This window comes from Cavia porcellus, unplaced genomic scaffold (assembly GCF_034190915.1).
Source record: "Cavia porcellus strain 051 isolate PalLab524CR breed Dunkin Hartley unplaced genomic scaffold, mCavPor4.1 scaffold_49, whole genome shotgun sequence".
Lineage (NCBI taxonomy): Eukaryota > Metazoa > Chordata > Mammalia > Rodentia > Caviidae > Cavia > Cavia porcellus.
Window position 1 is genome coordinate 5,876,973 of NW_026947532.1, and position 18,195 is coordinate 5,895,167.

The 18,195-nt window shown below is 51.9% G+C and overlaps 2 protein-coding genes across 3 annotated transcripts; one reads left to right on the forward strand and one right to left on the reverse strand.

Annotated features, from left to right (window-relative positions):
* Window positions 1–1,079: 1,079 nt before the first annotated feature.
* Window positions 1,080–9,696, reverse strand: Coq4 (coenzyme Q4). Its single transcript, XM_003470603.5, has 6 exons — window positions 9,250–9,696; window positions 7,359–7,455; window positions 6,251–6,353; window positions 2,546–2,675; window positions 2,002–2,095; window positions 1,080–1,645 (listed from the first exon to the last, which is right to left on the reverse strand). Exons 1-6 carry the CDS (start codon window positions 9,533–9,535, stop codon window positions 1,474–1,476), a joined length of 882 nt encoding a protein of 293 aa, XP_003470651.1. The 5' UTR covers window positions 9,536–9,696; the 3' UTR covers window positions 1,080–1,473.
* Window positions 9,697–9,815: 119 nt separating this feature from the next.
* Trub2 (TruB pseudouridine synthase family member 2) lies at window positions 9,816–17,566 on the forward strand. Of its 2 annotated transcripts, XM_003470604.5 has the most exons (8): window positions 9,816–10,108; window positions 10,429–10,560; window positions 11,567–11,641; window positions 12,968–13,029; window positions 13,961–14,042; window positions 14,960–15,032; window positions 15,751–15,887; window positions 16,511–17,566. In XM_003470604.5, exons 1-8 carry the CDS (start codon window positions 10,000–10,002, stop codon window positions 16,867–16,869), a joined length of 1,029 nt encoding a protein of 342 aa, XP_003470652.2. In that variant the 5' UTR covers window positions 9,816–9,999; the 3' UTR covers window positions 16,870–17,566. The 2 variants fall into 2 exon arrangements, with proteins under 2 accessions (XP_003470652.2, XP_063100383.1); XM_063244313.1 differs by lacking the exon at window positions 11,567–11,641.
* Window positions 17,567–18,195: the final 629 nt, after the last annotated feature.

Below are 18,195 nucleotides of genomic sequence, written 5' to 3' on the forward strand. Positions count from 1 at the left end.
GTTTAGCCCATTGTGTTCTGTTCTACTTGGCCTGAGAGCACCAGGCTATAGAAATCCTCCCAAATTCTGTGATGGCCCAAGGTCATCTGGGCACCAACTGGCTGGAACAGGGGAGGGATCCAGGTGGGCAGAGGCCACCCAAGAGTCTGACCATGCCCCACCTTTTACTGAGGGCAGGAGCCTAGGTGCTGGGAAATCTTGGCAACAGCTGGCAGGTCTGCAGAGGTGGTCTAAGCTGTGAAATTCTTGGAGCTCAGGGTTCTCAGCCTCTGGCTTTCTGAGCTCTCCCTCTGCCACTGGGATCCCTGGATTCCATGTGGTGGACACAGGGAAGGTTAGGACCTGGAACCTTTATAATGTCCTACTTACTCAACCCTTTTTATTATTTTTGAGACAGGGTCTTGCTAAGTTGTCTTGAAGTTGCAATCCTCCTTCCTCAGCCTGGTATTACAGGACTGCACCATCATCCTGGCACTAACTAAACTGGCCATTATTATAGATAGGGAAACTGAGGCACAGAAAACCACCCTAAGGCTGGTAGCCACAGTTCTATTTACCCAAGACAATTCTTCCGGGCCTTAATTGATCTGGCCACTCAATGAGTGTGAAGAACCCAAAAGGCTCTGCTATTGCAGGGGTTTTTACTCCTAAATCCACAGACAGGGTCAATCTACTCTCTCAAGGACACTGTACATGCCACCTGTCCCCACACCTTGACCTGACTCAGTGAATGTCCCTGTCACTGTTTGCCACTCCGAAATAAACTGCAGCCTTGCAGCATCCTCCTGTGTCCATAAACACAAAAGGAGTACAACTCTTTGGGCTTGCTCTCCAGTTCATATGCTTCACCTCAGGAAACCCCACAGCAACTGGAAGAGGCAGGCACTGCTGATCTTCCCTGAGGTGATGATGGAACTGCGCTCAGGAGGAAAAGGATTTGCCCTCAGTTCTCTGCTAGAAAGTAGAGGAGGAAGGTAACTGAATCCTGCTCTGGCTAACTTTAGGACAGAGAGAAGACAAGCAGCTGCTCAGATGGGGAGAGAATTTCTGCCCTCCATAGCCATGCACAGTGGACGCTGGACCTGAAGGGAGCCTTTATTCAGACAGCGCTCACCTCCCCTCTCAGGAACTGGGTCTGGCTCTCACTTCTGTGAGGACCCCAGCCTGATCCCTGGGAACCCTTGGCTGCAGGGAGCATCCCGAACAGGGTCCATGAGCCTGGGACAGTCCAGGCTGCTCCTAGACTGCCATTCCTTGTGCACGCACGCCTCTCTGAGGAGTCTTGGCTCCTGGGCAGGGTGCCTGCTGCCGTGCCTTCGTCCTCCTGCTTTGGCTCTCAAAGCCCAGGACAGCAGTTATAATTATGATAAACGGTGTCCAAAGGTCAGTGTTCCAAGAGAAGAGTAAAGGTACTGCCAAAGTACCCTCTGCCCTTAGGGAGGCAGGCCAGGTCCGTTAGCACAGCGTCCCAGGCTAGGCCAGGCCCTGCATGCATGGAGGGACCGCTGTGATGCCCAGCTCCTTCCTCAGGGCTGCCAGGGGCTGCTCCCAGCGCCGCTCATAGTACAGATTGAGGACACATGGGGCCCTGTGCCCATTGTGAACCGCCCATGGGATCAGCTCCGAGACTAGGACGTGCAATTTCCTGTGGGGTGGCAGACAGAAGAGACGACATCAGGTCCCTGAGGGCCAGCCTACATAGACTTAGCACTCAGTTCCAAGCAGGACTGAAAGAGGGCTCTGTAATTCCAGAAACTAAAACACCCCTGCACCCCAGTGACTCCTGTCACTCTGACCCAGCCTTGAGTTCCAAGAGACACTGGGACCCAAGCTTTGTTCACTGCCCCAGGCCATTTCCCTTTTGGACTCTGTCTTCCTACCCTTGCTTCCTAGACAGCCATGGAGCTTGCAGGTATTTGTGTTCCCTCCCCATTTCCTGGAGTCCTGCCCCGAGTTTGCTCCCACACCACCCCCAGTCCGTGGCACCACTGGAAAACTCACCGAGCACTGAGGCGGACAGGTCCAAACAGCGCACCCAGCACACACATGGGCAGGCCCGTCTGCACAGCTTCAAACCATTTTACCACGATCTCCCCTGGGGGTGAGTGGGTAGGAAGTGAGTGGGTGCCTACAGTAGGTACAGCGGTGCGTGGCCTCCCCGACTTCTCCCTATCACAGACTGCGCTGCCCTGGGGACATTTGACTTGGGCTGGAGAGCGCCTGGGAGTAAGCAGGGGATAAAGGTTGGAAGGGGAGCAGAGACTCAGAATGCAGAGGACCTCGAAAGTGCGGCTGAGGACGCTAGGAAGGGAGCATTAGGGAGGTGTTGAGGGTCCTAAGCCAGAAGGGAGCCTGGGCGTCTGCATGCTGCGACATAAGTGTAGGTGGCACAAAGGGTACTAGGGCAAACAAGGGGATGAGGTTCATGTCAAGTAGCAGATACCGAGCCAGCAGATAGGTGCGTGGTAGAGGTGGGTGGGCCTGGCCCTGGCCTGCAGAAACCTGAAAGGACAGTTGGTTAGAGCGCCCTGCACCAAGCACTCACCCAGGATGTTGGTGGGCATCCCCAGCAGGGTGTGGAGCATGTCATGGACCTCCCGGTACCGCTGGATCACGTATGCCAGTTCCTCATCATCCACAAAGCGGGTGGGTACTCGGGTGTCTGGAGACACCCTCTGCCAAGCAAGAGCCTCACTTATAACCCTTCCTGGAAGTTCACAGGGTCCCATCTGCCAGCCTTCTTCATGTGTAATCACGCCCCTCAGATTCACGCCATACTAGAAGACTCTGGCACTTTCTACCCACAGTGGCCACACAGTGGTCACACAGGAGGCCTTAGGTGGGGAATGCACCCACCCTGACTCCTGGGTAATGGCTGTGGCCACCGATCCACACTTGGCAGGGTGGGTGTGATGCGGAGCTGTGAGAGGACACAGTTTTCCTGTTGTAAGATGGAGATTAGTTTGCAAGCAAATGAGTGTATGAGTGTACTTAATGCTACTGTACATACTTAAAAATGGTTAAGGTGGGGCTGGGGATGTAGGTAGCTCAGTAGTAAAAATACCTGTCTAACATGTATAAGACTTCGGATCACCAGCAAAGTGCACGCGCGCGCGCACACACACACACACACACACACACACGCACGCACTCTGTTTCTAAATAAAACGCAGCCATGCATGGTGACACGTCTGTAACCTTAGCTTGGGAGGCTGAGGCACAAGGACTCCCTTGCGTTTGAAGCCAGCCTGGGCTACCCACTGAGACCCTGTCTCAAAAAAATAAAAAACACTGGGGATATAGCACTTGCCTAGCATGTAAAAGCCCTAGGTTGATTTTCCAGCAGTGCATAAATAAATCAATAATACTATTAGAAAGCTTCACAGGACATATATGATGAGTTTTTGTTTGTTTTGGCTTTTGAAACAGGGTGTTGCTAGCTGGTTCAGGCTGGCCCTGGACTCATTACAGAGTCCAGGCTGGGTCCAAACTCACAGTGATCCTTCTGCCTCAGCCTTCTGAAGGCTGGGATTACAGGCAGGTGCTATCATGTCCAGCCTGAGTTCCATTTCTGTGGACAGTGTCCTGTGTGAGGGCAGCTGTTGTGCTCCCTGCTGTACCTCTGGTGCTGATCCAGGGCCTGGAGGACTGAATAAGGGGAGAAGGGTCAGGCCCCCACCCTTCCCTGAGCCCAGGGTAGGAGGTTGAGCAGGTCCTCCTTCACCTGTCCCCTGAGTCCTCAGCAGTACCCAGGGTGCGAGGAGCCCGTTCTGCCTGTCAGCAGCCAAGGTGTCTGAGGTCTTAATGGCACTGAGGCTACAGTCTCTTCTGTTGAGTCCCCACTCGTGCAGCCCCTGTGCTGTGTCTTTAACAGTCTAGGGAGTAGATTCTGTTTACCTTAGCTCAGAGACATACCGTAACTTGCCCCAGATCACACAACTATGCAAAGTGGCTGAGTTGGGACCAGAAACAAGTCTGCTGGATTCCAAAGCCTGCCACCCTGCCATCCCTTCCCTTACCGGTACAGTGAGGGTGCCCTAAGACGAAGGCTAGGTCCCCTCACTTCAGATTGGCCAGGGTTGTAAAACCAGTGACAGGCAAGAGTCAGTCTCTTATCTTGATGTCCCTGATGACCACACTCCTCAGCAGGCCAGCCGCAGGGCAGGTGTCCTTATCCTGAATCTCTGCTCGGTCAAAGGTGCTTACCCATTCTGTGGGCTGCTGTGTCCTTTGTCCCACAAGTGCCACCTCTCTGGGCAATCAGCCTCACTGGGGTGGTTGCTGGGCGAGGAGCCCAGGATGGTCCTGGCAGCTCCCGCCTACTGCCCTCCTCACCACAGCAACATGACTGAAGGCTGTGGGTTTAGCAGCACCTCCCTGGGGGGCACTAGAGGGCGGCTGCCCTGGTAGGGTTCCCGTAGATGAAATCTGCACCCTGGAGAAATCTGAGGGAGATGGCGCCAACCAGGGCAGGTGAGTGCCCTGCCAAGGAGGGGTGCAAAGTGGGGTGTGGTCTTGGGCACAGTGCCCTTCTACAGCACTGCTTTGCCACAGTTCATCAAGGGATGTCTACAGTGTCTGGAGACACTGGGTGTCACCACGGGGGAGACGTGAATTCTAAGGCATCCATGGAGTGGGTAGAGGCTGGGGAGGCTGCTAAATGTCCTGCAAAGCACACGACAGCCCCTGACACAAAGCATTACCCAGCCCAGTGTAATCTTTCGTCAGCCCTCCCCGTCTTCCCCCTGGCTTGCTTCTGAGCTAAGTGGGACAGTGCTTGGCACTGGGCTTGGTGGCTGGAGGGAGGGAGTTGGGACCATGCAGGTAAAGGTAGACCAGCTCTATCTTTCGTTTTTGGTGCTGTGGCTGGAAGCCAGTGCCCTATGCACGCTAGGTGAGTGTTCTAGTGCTGAGCTACATTCCCAGCCCCTCCTCGGGCTCGCTCCCAAACCAGGAAATGTTACTACTGTGCACCAAACCTCCCAGCGTATCTAACAGTGAGATACAGACTCTTTCCTGATATCCCCCTCACCTCTCTGCTCTATTTTCTTTTTCGTGTTGGTCCTGGAGATTGAATCCATGCACACATTGCACCATTGAGTTGTACACCCCAGAGTTGCACAATTTTCTTTTTTTTAGGGGGAAAGGACATAAGGACCACAAAACAGGCTTTTTACTGGCTTTGTTTGCTGTATCCTCATTGCTAAGAACAGAGCTGGGGTACTTGGCTTCTGCATACTTAATACTTTACCTGAATTTTATGTGATTTTTAAAAACTACTGTTATTTGCCTCTGCAACTAGAATACAAGTTCCATGGGGGTAGGACCTCACCTGCTATACCCCCAGCCTGTGGAACCATGGATAGCACAAGGTAGATATTGGCTGAATAAGTGAACTGTTATCTGTATCTCAAAACCCTTCAACTCCCCTATACCTCCACCCTGCCACCATCCTTGCCTGGGGCTAGAGAGAGTGCCAAACCTGTCACACCAGCAAGGCAGCAATGTCCCAGGAGCAGGGTGATATAATTCAGCAGTTCAAAGCACTAGTTGGTGTTGAAAACAGTCCCTGGTAATACTAGCTGTGGGCACTTAGCAAGTTACTTAACTACTCAGAGTCTCTGTTTCTTTGGGGGTTTTTTTGGTACTGGGGATTAAACACATGGCCTCACACTTGCCAGGCAGGTGCTTGTTCTGCTGAGCTAAATCTCCAGCCCTTGTTTTGTCTTTTTGAGACAGGGCCTTGCTATGCAGTTAGGGCTGGTCTTGAGTTCACTTTGTAACCCAGGCTGGTCTTAAACTCGCAATGATCATCCTGCCTCAGCCTCCTGAATGCTGTGGTTACAGGCATGTGCCACCACACCTGGCCTGAGCCTGTTTCTTTCTCTATTAAAAGAGGATACCAGGACATACATGACAGGGCTGCTGGGAGGATTCGGTGAGCGCAACTGCGCCTGGCATCTGGCATGTGACATGAGATTAATACAGTGGCCAGTGCTATGCTTTCGAGCCATGTTCTGGGCCCTTTGGCCTGTGCCACAGAAAGTGACCAAGCCACTTGGCAGAGGGCTCTGATGGGGGAGTGTGTGTATGAGGGGAGTTTGGGCTAGAGACAGGTAATGTGGCATGAGACCAGACACCCTTGTGCCCACGGTAGGAGTGCCTGGCTCCTCTGGCTCTGGACTGTCACTCCTGTGCCATTCTCGGCCTGCCCTGGTGACTGCCAGGTGCACACAAGTTGAAAACTCACATTGACATCCAGGAAGCGGAGATACTCGCGGCCAAACGAGCCTTCAGGCAGGCTCCGGAGCTTGTCCATGTCAAGGGTGGCCAGTGAGATCCGGGGACGCTCCCTGAAAGGCAGAAGGCAGGACTTGGGTACCAGGGTGGAGCCAGCAAGGAGCTAAAAGGTTCAGTTAGAGCAAGCCTGGGGTGGCGGTCTGGGCACAGGTACTAATGGCACCTTTGTGGGCCAGGGCAGTGTCAGGACTGTGACTACCATAAGCCAAGGACACAGGAAGACCTTCGATGTGCTCAGAGCACTCACAAAAGGGACCACAGGGAAGAGTTACAGCTAGTGTCATCACGGGACTTTTTTTTTTTTGTACTGGGGATTAAACACGTGACCTCACACTTGCCACACAAGTGCTTATGCCACTGAGCTAAATACCCAGTCATCACAGGAGCTTAATGAAGACACAAAGCCCTGAGGCTGGCGCTGGGCTGAGTCACAGCTCTGTACAGAGGTCATGATGGTGCACATACATGCATAATGCCCAGTCTCTATGGGCAGGGTATCAAGAGTTCTCTAGCAGGATGTGGTGGGGCAAAGCCTGTGATCCTACCTACTCAAGAGGCTGCGGCAGGAGGATCACAAACTTGAGGCAGCTTGGGCAACTTTTTCATTTTTTGAGTCTGTTTTGGAGACAGGCTGTCACTGTAGAGTCCAGGCTGGCCTCAAACTTGCTGCGATCCTCCTGCCTTCTCCTACCCATGCTGGGAATTACAAGTGTGTGCCACCACACCCAGAGCTTGGGCAATTTAATGAGACCTTGTCTCAAAAAATAAAAAGGGCTGGGATATAACTCAATGGTAGAGCATTTCAGAGTTTTAACTCCAGTGTAGCACAATTAGAAAAATAAACAAAAACCACTAGGCTTATTTTGCAAACAAACTTTTTTTTTTTTTTTTTTAATTACCTTTGGCAAAACACAGGGTGACTGTGGAATGAAAATTTTCTGATGAAAAAAAAAAAAAAACAACCCAAAAAGAGTTTCTTTAGAGAAATGAGACTGATGCAGTATGACTAGAGAGGTCAGTGTTCCTAGAGAATGTCCCCAAACAGGGGTGAGACCTACTGTAGGATCTGGGTACCCTCTGGATCCCTCCTCATCTGGTCTCTGAGGACCTTCAGGGTGTAGAATCCTGTGGTCTCCCCTAGAACTGCAACCATGTCTGAAATGACAAAAATGGGCATGGATGGAGGATATGGCCTCAGGAAGTCACCTGATTTGAGCCTTGGTTTGTACGTGGTAAAATATGGATAATGTCTACCTCTAGGAATGATATGCTTTGTAAATCACTGGCACAGCAAAGTCTCATTACATTAATAGTTATTAATGCTATTAATCTACTAGACTGGGGTGGCTTTGGGCAGAACAGTGCCTAACGGATTTATAAATCTCATCTTCCTTCTTCTCCCCTCTCTTGCTGAGAGGCATAGGCAGATTTATTAGGCAGCGATAGAAAGTAAGAGGAAATGAGAAAGAAGCATCTGCTTGAAGAGCTGAAAAGTACAGAGTGCTGTGGAGAGGATCAGACTGGCCCCACAAATCACTGTCACATCCCCTTCTCACACCACACCATCTTGTCTCCACTGGTACACACACCACTGGTACACAAGGCTTGAGTCAAGGCCTGTATGCAGCCCATGCATATGTGACCTGGCACAAACTGCTTCACATTTCTAAGCCTCATTTGTTAAGTGCAGGTATAATATCTCATCAGGTAAAACTGAGGAATCCAGAAAATCTTGCATGTAATACTCTTAGCACAGTGTTCAATAGGGAGTTACATCGTTCTTTTCTGGTTTTTTTTTTTTTTTTTTTTTTCTTGGCAGTACTGAGGATTGAACCCAGGGCCTCCCAAATCCTAGGCAAGTGCTCTACCACTGAATTATATTCCCAGTTCTTTATTTTTATTTTGAGACAGAACCTTGCTAAGTTTCCCAGGGTAACCTAGAATCTGGGATTCTTTTTGCCTCAGCCACTTGAGTAGCTGACAGTACAGGTTTGCCTGTATTATTGTGTTTATTAGCCGGAGTACAGCACTGTTTGGAACTCAGCATTACTGGGAGTGATGAGAAAGACAATGTAGAAGCACAGAATGCTCTAATTATACATCCAGCAAACATTTACTGAGCATTTGCTATGTGCCACAAACGCTGCATACACAGTGGACCAGAACAGTCAGGCCCTTGACTTCATAAAGTTTCCTTTATAGAGGTACTGTTACAATATGATGCATGCTCATCAATCATCGATTCGAAACCTTCAAGAAGTACTACTCTGAGAAGTACAAATCAATGGTAGTTTTACATATTTAAAGAAACCGTAAGGGCTGGGGATTTAGCTCAGTGGGGTAAGCATCTGCCTCATAGGCACAAGACTGTGAGTTTGCTCCCTAGTACCAAAAAACCAAAACCAAACTAAAACAAAAAACCGTTAAGATCTGCTTCCAGCTTGACAGTATAAAGAGATCTACAGAACTGTTTTCAACTGAAATTGAAACAATTTTATAAAAACCATTTAGAAACTGGATATCGTGATAGTGTATGACTGTAATCCCAGGACCCTGAGAGACTGAGGTTGAGACTCCAAATCAGCAACACCTGCTCTCAAAATAAAGCGGGCTGGAAATGTAGCACAGTAGAGAGTGCTTCCTTCTATGCACAGTGCCCTCGGCTCAATCCCCCGCAATACAATCATGATCCAAAATCAGAATCTCCCGCGAAGAATTTACAAAGGCAGACGTTCAGATTCCACGCCACTTTTTCCCTCCTTTTCCTCTGCCCAACAGATTCAGATTCAGAGTTCAGGGAGGTTCAAGGCAGCTGGTTTATATAGGCGTTCCTGATAAGGAGATAGGAAACGAAGGCTTTGCAGAGTTAATGACCCGCCCAGGGTTCCAAGGCAATGGCATCCCGATTCCTCGCTGCCGCGGTGGAACAGCCGGGCTCGCGAGCCTCACCGTGGCGATAGGGGTCGTAGAGCGCCATTCCCGCCGAGCCAGCGGCTAGCAGCGCCTTCTGCAGCGGAGAGGTGGGAATATGGTCTGGGTACAACAGGCTGGTGCCATGGATCCCAGCTCGGAAGGGCACATCTGCGAGGTCAGAAAAAGACAGATCAGAGAAGCCCAGAGTCCGCATGTTCTTTCCGCCTGGCACTAGAACCCGGCGCCACTTGTCCGCAGTAGACAAGAGACCACCCGGGAGTCGGCAGAAGGGAAGCGAGACCCGGAGCCACAGCGTCGTCATGGCAGCGGACGTCTGCCGTACTGTAAGCGGGGCAAAGTTGATGTCCCATAATTCCCGGAGGACGGAGCGCCAGAGAGGTCAAAAAGACTATCCAACGAATGTGCTGCTGCCTGTGATGGGAAAACATTGTTATCTGGTCAAGAAAGGGCCATATGGATAAATATGAGTGGGAAACACATGCGACCAGTCTGCCGCCTATTTCCATCGATGTAAAACTGTCTCCATTTCCCTAAACCCCAGACAGGATCGAAGGAGATGTACGCCCTTACCCCCAGCTCTGCGGATCAATCCCGGACCCTGTTTCCTTCCCTGATTCACGTTTCCCCCCGAGGACAGGAAAGTGAGAACTTCTTCCGGCCGTTGAAATTGGTGGCTTCTATTGTGAGGACCACATTTGGAGCCGGACCGGTCCCGGCACTTCCGTTTACATCTTTGCTTTTTGGCCAGGCCTGCGAGTTGAGAGAATGGGGTCCCCTGGACTGGCGCGGCTGCATGGCCTCTTTGCAGTGTATAAGCCCCCGGGGCTGAAATGGCTGCATCTGCGGGACACCATAGAGATGCAGCTTCTGAAAGGTGGGAGCCTTCTACCACCACCCTGCTCTGCGCGTCCTGAGAATCCCTCTCTGCTTCTCATCCTTCTAGCAAAGTAGTCATGTAACCTGTTCGCTTGCGCTGATTGCTGTCCTAATTATCTGTTCTGTACACTCTATCACGCCACATCCCCTCCCCCTACTTACAGGTGGGAAACTGACTCAGTTTGGTCTTCATTACTGGGTTCGTTAGGAGAGTCGATGAGTTCGCTCCCCCATACTAAAAAGATAAATAAATAAAAGAGTTGAGACCATGTCTTTATTAACTGAAAGATTTTCTTCACTTTTTACTTGTGTGTTCAGGTCTCAATGCCTGCAAACCTCCTACACCGAAACAGCGTGTTCGCTTTTTGCTGGGTCCCATGGAAGGCAGCGAAGAGAAGGAACTGACTCTCACAGCCACCAGCGTACCCACCCTCACCAACCACCCGCTGGGTATGGCATGCAAGCAAGATCTTGGGTGTCACTTCCCAGGAAGTCCTTGACCAGAGGGCTGCCCCCAACCCTTAAGGGCTACAGTGAAGTGGATGAAGTATTGAGTCAGAGATTGACAGACTTTCCTGGAAAGGTCCAGCTTCCAAATTTGACACAGGATCTCACTGTGTGTTCTCGGCTATTCTGAAACTCATGGTGATCCTCCTGCCTTATCCTCCTGACTGTTGGGATTATAGGCATGTGCCACCACCATGTCCAGCCAGATTCTGAATATTTTAGGCTTTGCAGGCCATGTGATTTGGGTTGTAGCCTCTTAGCTCTGCAATTGTTGGTAAAATAACTGTAGGCAGTAGGGAAAAGAATGAGTTTGGTTGTGATTCAATAAAACTTCATTTATGATTGTAGTAGAAAACAGACAGCTGGTTGTACACTGGTAGTCTTAGCTACTTGGGAGGCTGAGGCAGGAAGATCACTTGAGCTTGGGAGTTCTAGGCCTGCCTTAGCAATATAGCTTTAAAAAAGCAAAACAAAGGCTTGAGATTTGGTCTGTGGACTATGATTTGTTTACTCTTGTACTATTCAGGACTCTGGGGGGAATCAAGACCTTCAGGTAGAATTCTTTTTGTTTGTTTTGTTTTGTCTTATGGGTCTGACTATGCAGTCCAGGTTTACCTTGAATTCACAGCTGGTATGCAGCCCAGGCTGGCCTGGAACTCCTGGCCATCCACTTGCCTTTGCCTCCCACGTACAGGGATGTACCGAACCGCCCAGCTTGAAGTCTGCTGGGAGAATGGTGATAGGGGAAGTTAGTGTTGCCCTTTCTGTAGGCCCTGGAGAACAAGGAAGTAATTCTGGGCTCCACATTCCATAGTGGGGTAACCTGAGGGTCTAGTCCGATCCTAGTGTTGGCTTCGTGGACCTTTACTCTAGGAATGTGGTCCTCACGTAGCCCAGGGCCGTCTTGGTGGTGGATCTGTTGAGAAATGGACTTGCTGTGTCTTTGCAGTACGTGGGCCAGCATTCACCAGCCTGAAGATTGGTGTGGGACACAGGCTGGATGTCCAAGCGTCAGGTGTGCTCGGTAGGTGATGTGGGCAGCTTGGGGTGTGGTGATGGCCTTAGGAAGGATCAGGCAGCTGCCAGGTGTCCAGCACACTTCTTTTTTTTTTTTTTTAATCTGGAACATGAGATTGAATCCAGCACACTTCTTAACTGATAGCTACCTTCTATCACTGCCCACCTTGCCTGATTACCACCCCATGCCTCTGACCATTGGGAGGGAGGGAGTCACAGGACAGTGATTCCAGTGGCCCATCTTTATCAGCTGATTCTGCATATGGCATGCAGTTCAAGGTCTTTGTTTTGAGACAGGGTCTCACTGTGTAATCCTGGCTGGCCTTGAACTCACTGTGTAGCCCAAGGTAGCCTATACTCCTGGCAGTCCCCCTGCCTTAGCCTCCTGAGTTCCAGGCTTTACAGGCATGTGCCACCATACCAGTCTGAAGGTCTTTTATGCACCTATCCTTATTAGATGGATACTATGAGGTTCTGTGCATGAAGAAAGAAAGGCTTCAGGAGCTTAGGTGACTTGGCCTGGGTTAGTGCCGTCACAGGTGAATGTCCCTGTTCCCCGGTGGGAACGATGTCATCCTTTCATGAGGCAGACGGTGGGTGACTCGCCTTTCTGGCCAGAGTCTGAATATTGTTGGAGCTGGAGACACAGGTCCTTTAGTCATGAGCTGTTTGTGTCCCCAGGGTCATGTGATAACCATGTCCCTACCCTTGACAATTGTGGGTTGCCTTGTCTTGCTTCTGGGACTGAGGGCCAGCAGACTTGCTGTTCCCCCTTACTGTTCCTCCAGGAGTGAATAGAGAGAGTCATTCTCTTCAGCCCAGCTGACAGGCAGACTGCAGAGAGGCAGGAAGTGGCCACTCTGTGCTGATCCCTTTCTCTGTGCTGTCAGCCAGTGCATTGTCTCCTTGAATCTGCTTGACACCTGCCCCAACTTGAGCCCCAAAAGAGAGCCATCATATTTGACTGCAGCTGGGCATGGTGGTGCATGCCTGTAATCCCAGCACTGGGGAGGCTGAGTCAGGAGGATCCCCTGAAAGTTCAAGGCCAACCTGGGCTACATAGTGAGATGGTGCCTCAGAACCAAACAAACCTCCAGGAAAAACCAAACTTGACTGCAGCACTGTGGGACAGGGCCATTCCCTTCCTTTCAAGTACATAAGAAACAATCCCTGGGGAATTCACCAAGGGCCCCAGGCCCCTTCCTTATCCACCATGAGGCAGATTCTGTGCAACCCGAATTTTGCCATCTCCCCAAGGAGGCTTGTGTTCTGGTGGCAGGGGCGGGGTAGGGGTGGCGTGAAAGGGATTCCAGATGAGGTGGCTGCCTTTCAGTGCTCGCCGTGGGACACGGATGCAGACTCCTCACCGACCTGTATGACACTCACCTCACCAAGGTACGGGGCCTAGAATAGCTGCCCACCCTTGGTCCTTTCCAGGGGTCGATAGTGAGAATCTGGGAGGTGGGACATGGATTTGACACCCGGAAACGCGTGTGGAGGGGCCACATCTGTAGTGCGGTAATCACAAGACTTTGGGTTTGGAACCTAGCATGGCGCTGGGGATATAGCTCAGTGGCACAGTACCTGCTTGGCAAGCTCCGAAGTTGTGAGTTCCATTCTCGGCACCCCAAAAATAAAAATAACACAAACATTTGTCAGGCCTGGGGTGTTGCTCTGTAGTAGGGCTACAGCCGTGTAAGCCTAGTGTGTGCACCCTGAGTTCCATTCCCAGCAGCCACCAAAAACAGAAAGCCCTCGAGCTCCTCTCCACAGCTAGGCGTCCTTGGTATACATCCGCCAAAGCAGGCACCGTCCAGGTGGCCTTGGATGGGTCTCTCAGCACCTGTGCTTCTATTTCCTTTTCTGTGCAGTGGGAGTGAGGAGGGGGTTTCCCTGCTGCAAAGACAAAATGAGTGGCTGCAGGTGGAGTGCTTAGCACAGCCCCCAGCCAGGGTGCACGCTCAGTAAATGGAGCTCTCTTCCTTGTGGAAGACACACCAGGTGTGCAAAGTTAGAGGAAGGGGAGTCCCTGGAGCATGGAGGCAGAGGTGCCAATGGAGCCCTCTCAGCTGGAGGAGAGAGATGTAGAGGTGGTGGCTGTAGGGTGACTGTCACCGCCTTTGCAGGTGGGCCCATGCAGCAGCAGTGTAAGATTGGCCCCTCCCCCACCCCAGGTTCCAGAGAGAACTTGGGTAATGAGAGAGTGACCTGAGGACCCCTTGCAGAGCCAGCGCCTTCCCCAGGGCCCTGACCAAGTCTCTGCCTCCTACCTCCTAGTGCCATGCCATGGAGCGGATTCACTGACCGGTCTTCCCTGCCCTTGTAGGCTTACACAGTGCGCGGCCTGCTGGGCAAAGCCACAGACAACTTCCAGGAGGACGGGCGGCTGGTGGAAAAGACGACCTATGGTGAGAGCCCCTGCTGTGAGTTCCCCTCCCCTGGGCTCCTCACCCCACCCAGCCATGCTGGTGCCAGCTCAGTTACTCCGATCTGCATGCCAGGCTCAGGCTGGGGCCTTGGCCTCGTACCTGCCTCCCAGAATGCCCTGTGCTCACCTTCTTGCCTGGCTCACATGTTCCCTCCTTGGGCCTTGAGCTGGATTCACGCTCAGAACGGAAACCAGCTGAGGTGGGTGTGGTGGTACACACACCACTCAGGGTCCCTGCCATGGAATGTCGGGCGAGGGACAGTAGGTCTTTCGCATTACATTACTAGGAAAAAGGGGTGTGTGTGTGCCCTTTACACTGAGTTACAACCGCAGCCCTTTTTATTTTTTATTTTGAGATGGGATTTCACTAATTCCCTAAGCTGCTCAGTGTGGCCTCAAACTCGTGATCCTCCTGCTTCAGCCTCCTAGAGTCCTGGGGTTACAGGTGTGCACCTCCACACCTGGCTTAGAAGAATGTATTGTTAACCTGGAGTGCAGATGACTTACTTTCATGGGGTCTTTGCACACTGGAAAATATCTTCAGAACATTAAATTCCTGTGTGTTGGGCTGAGAAGAGGGTGTAGACTTTCCATAGACTTCCCTGGAGCTGGGCATGGTGGGACACACCTGTAATCCAGCACCAAGGCTCCAAATTTCAAGGTCATCTTCGGCAACCAAGCCAGACCAGTCTCAAAGTAAAATTTTCAGAAAGGGGGATGCTGGAAAGGGTAAAGTATTTACCTAGGCTTTTCTGGACCTCTGCAAAACCCCAGACTATTGCTTTGGTGGGTTCCAAGTGCAGGGCTGCTGGTGTGGTAGAAAGAGTTGCCAGTGTTTTGTCGCCTGTCCTCAGTGGACACCTTACACTGACCACCCATACTGCATGCCTTTTCCAGACCACGTGACCAGAGAGAAGCTGGAGCGGATCCTGTCTGTCATCCAGGGCTCCCACCAGAAGGCCCTGGTGATGTGAGTGGCCCCGGGGCAGTGCTGGGACAGGAGGACCTCCAGCATCTTGTTCTCAGAAATGTCAACTGAGTATGAGCCCCGTCCCTCTCAGGGCATGCAGGAGTGTTCTATATGCTCCCCAAGGAGAACAGAAACTCCAGGACCCTCTGGGGCACCTGGGTCCTGGTGGGGAGGAAGCCAAAGACCGAAGGCCCAAGGCCAGATCAGAGGGCAATCCAGTCTGGCAGGTGCAGGGTCTTCCTTGGTCCTGAGAGCTGGAGCTTGGTACCAGCCTGTGTGAGACCTTGACTCAGCATCAGCAGCATGGCCCTGGGTGAGGCATCTGCTGTGTGCCTCGCTTTCCTTTTCTATAAGTTGGACAGAGAGAATCCCTGCTGTAGGGCCTATTATCTCAGCACTGGGGAGGCTGAGGCAGGAGAATCACTGAGTTCGAGGCCAGTCTGGGACACATGATGAACTCAGGCCTGTCTGGACTGTCTAGTGAGACTATGCCTCCAAAAACAGAAAGAAAGAAAGGAGGGCCAGGATTACAGTTCAGTGCACAGCACCTGCCTGGCAAGTGCAAGGTTGTGAGTTTGATTCCCGGACCCCTTCCCCCAAAAAAAGTTTAAAAAGGGCTCTTAAGAGATGGAGATACCCTCATTCACTCCTCACGGTGCGGCTGTGACCCAGCTGTCCGCTCTCTACTACCCACCCACCATGTGTCTCTGGCTTCCAGGTACTCCAACCTGGACCTGCAGTCGCAGGAGGCCTATGAGATGGCCGTGAGGGGGCTGATCCGGCCCATGAGCAAGTCCCCGATGCTGATTAGCGGCGTCCGCTGCCTCCGCTTTGAGCCTCCGGAGTTCCTCTTAGGTGAGTCGCCAGAGGGTGCAGCTGTGAGCACACTGGCACTGAGCTGTGGCAGAGGCTACTGCGGTTCAGCTTGGCTGAGGCCCTGGTCTCTGCTGGCTACGGCTGCGGGGCCAGCTCCTGCCCTGGCCTCCTCCTCCGGGTTACACCTTGAAGCTCGACTTTGGCACACAGCCGGCACCTGGTAGCTCAGTTCCCAGCTGCGGTGACTCCTATTGCCACAGGCTCTCGTGCTCCCTCACACCCCGTTCTGCCCAGACCCGCCCCCGGGACCCCTATTCCATGACTTTGGTCATGTTAACCAGTGCTCTTTTTCTCCAGTGCTGGTGCTGTCTAAGCACCCTGTATAAATGATGGCTTGACTCTTCATGGCCTCATTTTATAGATGAGCAAACTGAGTCTTCCAGCAGCACTTCTGTCCATTACCTGGGAGTCTCTTTTAAGGGCAGGTCTAACCTGGTAGGTGCAGGTCAGGGGCCTGAGGTCCAGCACATCTGACCCCCACCCCACCCTGGCCATCAGGCTGAGCAGCAGAGCCCTGAAAGGAGGCCACAGCTGGGAGGGGTCCTGGGTGTGGGAGCCTGTGGCTGTGCTCCCGATGACGTGTACACCCATGCGCCCAACAGAGGTGCAGTGCGTGCACGAGACGCAGCAGCAGCTCCGGAAGCTGGTGCATGAGATAGGCCTGGAGCTCAAGACCACTGCTGTCTGCTCCCGGGTTCGGCGCACACGCGATGGCCTCTTCACGCTGGACGATGCCCTCCTCAGGACCCAGTGGGACCTGCAGAACATCCAGGAAGCCATCCAGGCCGCAGCCCCTCGGGTGGTGGCAGAGCTGGAGAAGAACCTGAGGCCACATTCTGGCACCCAGCAGCTCCCAGGTCCTGCCGGGCCCCAGGGCTCTGGGCACCCAGACTCTGCCTTGGGGCTGGGATGCTGGAGGGCAGGCCGGGCAGCTGGTGGGGCAGTGGGTGGATTAAGATAAAGGCTTAGTGTTCAGAAGGCAGAACTGCTACGTGTGCAGGAAATTAGTACAGAAAGCTTAGCAAATCTCAGGACTGGGAACCTGAGGCAGGAGGGTCATAAATTTGAGCCCAACCTGGGCAACTTAGCAAGCCCTTGTCTTTCAGGAAAAAAATATTAAAAGAAGGGCTAGGGATATAGCTTGTTGTGGGGGCCTCAAATTCAATTGCCCATACTGGGGGAGAAGAAAGAAAAAGGCTTGTCTACATTAGACACAAAACAGATTGTAGCCAGCCATAGTAGTGCATGTCTATAATCCCAACATTTAGGAGAAGCTATGGAAGGAGGGTTGGGAGGCTGAGGCATGAGAGTAGCCATGAGTTTGAGGCCAGCATAGGCTACAGCATAAGTTCAAGACCATCCTGAGCTCCATAACAAAACCCTGTCTCAAAAAAGACAAAAACAAGATCAAATGCTCAGTTTCAGCTGGGCACGGTGGTGCATGCCTATAATTCTGGCACTTGGGAGGCTGAGGCAGGAGGATTGAATGTTTGGTCTAAATTTAGCAGTTTATAACTTAAAGATAACAACATACAATGTACTAACCAGTGTTACCCTCTGGTTATGTTTTGTAATTTTATTTTTTCTGTAAATTTTTTAAAAATTTTATTTATCTAAATTTTTTTGAAACAAAAATAAATAAGTTAATTGATTTAGCAGCCCAGTGAGACCCTGTCTCAAAATAAAACATGGACTGGGCTGTGGCTCAGTGTGAAGGCCCTGGGGTTAATCCCCAGTGCAAGGAAACAGCACAGTTCCCTTGTCCAGGGGATGAGCACAGCGATTTTGCCCACCCATGATTGACAGGGAGGTAAGTCAGGTGCTTCTCGAAGCACCTGGTGCATGGCAGGTGCTGTCACTTGAGCTGTCACTTGTGTGGCTGCTGTCCCTCTGCACCTTCTGAGAGCCGAGGTAGGCATGGAGGGTCCCCCTTCCCTCCACCGTGTTCCTCAGGTGTGAAGAGCCTTCCCAGGAATCTGTCGCATGCCCTGCGGACGGGGATGACAGCGGTCCTCTGCCTCTGTGATCTTTCTCCTGTGTCCCTCACCCAAGTTCTGTACTAGAAACCTTAGGCGAGGAGCAGAGCCTTGGATAGGACAGGATAGACATTGTCAGGGCAGGGCTGCTCAGAGAAGCACCCCCCAGGAGGAGCCCAGAGATGCATGAGTGAATGACATCTCCGGGGGACCAGAAGCAGGTCAAGGCTGCAAGAAAGTGGTGGACTTTGGAGAAGGATGTGGAGAAACAGTGCAGTGACAAACCTGGTACTAATGTGGGTGTTAACACC

What these genes read in the sequence shown, in the direction of transcription:
- Coq4 (XM_003470603.5), bottom strand. Translation starts at nt 9,535, where the DNA reads ATGACGACGCTGTGGCTCCGGGTCTCGCTTCCCTTCTGCCGACTCCCG. An exon ending in CTACGACCCCTATCGCCACG is followed by an intron (nt 7,456 to 9,249) that starts GTGAGGCTCGCG and finishes TTGTCATTTCAG; the next exon opens with ACATGGTTGCAGTTCTAGGG. An exon ending in CCTGTCCGCCTCAGTGCTCG is followed by an intron (nt 1,646 to 2,001) that starts GTGAGTTTTCCA and finishes GCCACCCCACAG; the next exon opens with GAAATTGCACGTCCTAGTCT.
- Trub2 (XM_003470604.5), top strand. Translation starts at nt 10,000, where the DNA reads ATGGGGTCCCCTGGACTGGCGCGGCTGCATGGCCTCTTTGCAGTGTAT. An exon ending in AGAGATGCAGCTTCTGAAAG is followed by an intron (nt 10,109 to 10,428) that starts GTGGGAGCCTTC and finishes TTGTGTGTTCAG; the next exon opens with GTCTCAATGCCTGCAAACCT. An exon ending in CCAAGCGTCAGGTGTGCTCG is followed by an intron (nt 11,642 to 12,967) that starts GTAGGTGATGTG and finishes GCTGCCTTTCAG; the next exon opens with TGCTCGCCGTGGGACACGGA.